Here is a 3,891-nt window from a genome sequence, read left to right on the forward strand (position 1 = left end):
CCCCAAGGGATGACGAGGATGAACGGTCATAAACTCCTGCAAGACCATTTCAGGCTGGACATAAGGAAGAATTTCTTTACTGTCCGAGCCCCCAAGGTCTGGAACAGTCTCCTATCGAAGGTGGTTCAAGCACCTACACTGAACACCTTCAAAAGCAAATTGGATGCTGACTTCCTGCCCTTTGGGCAGGGGGCTGGACTCGATGATCTCCCAAGGTCCCTTCCAGCCCTAATGTCTATGAAATCTATGAAAGTGGGACCAATAAATGGTCACGTAAAACAAATGCACATGACTGGGGGAAGGGAAGGGGAGATGGAAAGGAAGGGAGAGGAAGGAGGGAAGGAGTTGTATCAAATGCATCCACAGCCATACCAACAGAGTGAAAAAAGAAAGTTTATGCATGAGCATTTACAGATGTGTGTAGCATAGATAAGGGGCCTGTCTGAGCTAGATGTTCATGAGCACACGAGCAGTTCATTCCAAGACCCCATAGTATATTTCCAATAAACCAAATTCAGACATCTCTTTTGGGGTTATTTTATATGTTTTAAAAGTCTCTCCACAGTTTACACTCTTTCTTACATGGATTGGTTTTTTACAATAGTAAAAAATAATTGTATCCATTAGAATGAAATTGGAATGTTTTTGACACAAAAATACTAAAAATATAATAAAGCAGACAAAAATAGTCTGTTCTACATATGCTAAATAAAACAAACATGCTATGCACTGAATCCCATAGAGTAGGGGTGTCAAACATATGGCCTCCAGGCTATATCTGGCCCATGGAACTGTTCCATCTGACCCACTGGTAGTCCAGTAAACCACCAAAAATCAGGAGACATGGCCAATGAAGCATGGCCTGCTGAAAAATTCAGGGACCCTGATGGACATTGGTATCAATGGCAGGAGCAAGTGAGGATCGTGTAGACACTGCCCTCATTTGCCCACTGCTGCCCAAATTGCCTCTGGTTTCCCCTCACCAATGCTCCCACCCAATTTCCCCACCTCTGCTGCTACCCACTCCCAGACCCCTGCTGCCTGGCCCATGCTGCCACTCACCCTTGGATCCTCACCACTCACCCCACACCATGACCTACCAGTCGCTGCTGACTGCACAGATCCAACCCAGCAAGAGCCTTCACAGTCCAGATCCAGCCTGGGGTCTGGGGTGAGTTTGACACCACTGCCATGCAGCACATACTTTATATAGTATAATAGCTTATATATCCCCCTCCTCCTCCACTTACTTATCTAACAGTAAATATTAGCAAAGAAAACAGCTACTTTAACAAAATGCATAATTCAAGGAAATGTGTGATGCAATATGAATCAACTTCAGGAGTTCAACGGTTCCAAAGAAGCCAAGAGTAGGGGTCAGTAAGCACACAACAGTGTACAAGACGACAATTCCAACCTAGTTTAGGTTCTGCAGCCACCTCAGCATGAGTTCCAGTTCAGAAACCACATTATCTTGACATCTTTTCAAGCTTTTTGCTATGAGAAAATGAGAAAACACACAAATAAGCATTGGGGAACTTCCTCGGCCATAACAAAGTTTTCAGTTTTATGCACATGGCAGTGTTCTGCCATCAGTACATGAGAGACTCTCTCACAAACACTCATACGCAGTGCCATAGCAAGCGGGGCAAGCCAGGCAACTGCACCAGGTGCCGAACCAAAGGGGTGCCAACAGGCACTGCCCAGCCAGGGCGAGGCATGGGACACAGCCGTGAGTGGCTCATTGGGGGGGGGAGGAGAGGGAGGAAGGCAGGCGCAGGGATGGGAGGAGGGTGGCTTCCACCACTGTGTGCTCTCCCAAGCAAGCATGGGGGGGTGCCCCCTGGATCTGTGCTCAGGACAAGGGTGGGCTGTCGCTGTGGGCTTTGCCCCAGGTGCCAAACTTCCTTGCCACAGCACTGTTTGTATGCATGTAAAATATCTATCCTTATCCTTATTTCCATGAGGATTCCAAAAATACGCAGCCATGTCTAACAGGAAAAGGAAGGAAAGAAACTCTGATACATTCAAAATGAGAATTGTTGGAGTCTTGAGTGTCTTCACCCCTTCCAAGAACCTCTCTAATATCATCAGTAGATATTTAGTGCATTCAGTGTTAACCAGGCTGCTATACTTTAAACCATTTTTACCTCAGCCAAAGAAGATGCCTCTTCACCCAGTGTGCATGTGGATCTGCACAAGCCTTCTTCCCACTCCGTGTGTGAAAACTGAAAAGAAAGGCATGATAAACAACTACCATCGCTTATTTCTAGGCAACTGTACACAGCAACAGTCAGTGGAATAAAAAGATATCCCAATCTTGTTCCATCAGTAGCAGGTATTTTAGAGGTGCTCAATAAAGTCCTCTTTTTTACTGTTCTTAATATTACAGATACAAAGAAATACTCAACTATATTACAAGGTAACATCATTTAGAACCGATAATACATATAATCTTTAATTGTGTTTAAAAAGTCTGAACTCATTGACACAAGACAAGGAGGAAAAGAACTTGGCTGGATGCAATAATGATTAGATGTTTATGAGACTAATTGGAATAGTCACAGTCAAGCTAGGTGGGATAAAAAAAAGGGGGTTGCAATCCTCATGTTTCAGGACATGATGCCACCACTAGTTACCTGGAGTTGGGAAGAAATTTCCCCTTAATAAAGGTATTACTTGTGTGCCCATTAACAGACATTATATGTGCATTAACAGAAGCATTAGATGTTCTTTAGATGAACTACTGCTGGAAACCAAATGAGTACTAAATTAAACAGACTAGTAGGCTGATACTGTATCACATGTCTTGTGTTCTTGAGAAGTCAGGTATGTATTAAAATATATCTTTTAAGAAGGTGAGCTTTATGATCCCTTCCTAGCAGGCAGTTTCATTAGGTACTGTTTGAATATTCAGTATGTTTTATCTGGCTAATCAATGAATAAAGATTGTTTCTGCTGTTCAAACAAAATTTGAATTTGTCCAACAAAAGTCCAAAGGTTAATTCCTGCCTAACAATGTATAGCATGACTGAATTTCTTCCAATAGGAAACTTACATGATCGCATTGATATCGCATACTTCATTTGACAGCTGTTCCGAGTAACCTCTTATAGCCCGTCGAGGCAGTGGTACTTTAGTGTATGAGAGACAACAATCTTGGTTGTTTTGTGCTGGAACAGAAGAAGAAAAGACAACACTTAGGAAAGAGGGAAATAAAATTATACTTTCATCTTATAAAATTATATTTTCATCCTGCCTAGGGTTCTCATTGGACAAGTTCCTGAACAGTGAATTCCACTTGTAAAAAACAAAGGGGTGGCAAGAAAGGGCAAGGATAATATAGGAACTAACTCCCTGAAAGACTTTCTTTCAGTCCTCTATGTACCCCCACCTCAGTCACATACACATTCTGGTGATGGATGTGTCTCAGAGCAATATTCAGAACTACTTCCCTTAAGAAATGAAAGTCAAGTTCACTCACCTTCAGAAATACCACACAAGTACAGCAACAACAACCCCATCAAAGAAGCCAGAACCAAGCTCTTGCTGGTAAAACCAGTCATTCTCAATTCAGTAAGCAGTTTTTCTGGTAGTTTTTACTAGAAGTGTAGCAGTTGACTGGTAGCTCTGTTCTGATGGCTTTGGCTTTCAACACAACCTGCTTATAAAAGCCTGTAGGAGACCTCTGGAAATTCACACATGGGTGTGTTCCATTATTATCATGGGATTTCCCCCCAGCAAGTTCCATTGTGACAACCAAGTTCACTTGCCTCCTGGCTGTCATGGAAAAAATTTCCCCAATTGCTGCTTAAATAGGTTGAAGACAATATTTAGTAATAAGGAAAAAAGGAAAGGAAATACAAAGTCTATGAGGTCACAGTTCTGTGG

At 42.5% G+C, this 3,891-nt stretch overlaps 1 protein-coding gene across 1 annotated transcript; it reads right to left on the bottom strand.

The window, feature by feature from the left end:
• Positions 1-1,007: 1,007 nt before the first annotated feature.
• Positions 1,008-3,657, bottom strand: LOC109308610 (C-C motif chemokine 20-like). Its single transcript, XM_019533018.1, has 4 exons — positions 3,485-3,657; positions 3,059-3,173; positions 2,151-2,228; positions 1,008-1,497 (listed from the first exon to the last, which is right to left on the bottom strand). Exons 1-4 carry the CDS (start codon positions 3,564-3,566, stop codon positions 1,470-1,472), a joined length of 303 nt encoding a protein of 100 aa, XP_019388563.1. The 5' UTR covers positions 3,567-3,657; the 3' UTR covers positions 1,008-1,469.
• Between the last annotated feature and the right edge of the window lie 234 nt (positions 3,658-3,891).

This window comes from Crocodylus porosus, unplaced genomic scaffold, assembly GCF_001723895.1.
Source record: "Crocodylus porosus isolate Cpor-Errol unplaced genomic scaffold, CroPor_comp1, whole genome shotgun sequence".
In the NCBI taxonomy this organism is placed as follows: Eukaryota; Metazoa; Chordata; order Crocodylia; family Crocodylidae; genus Crocodylus; species Crocodylus porosus.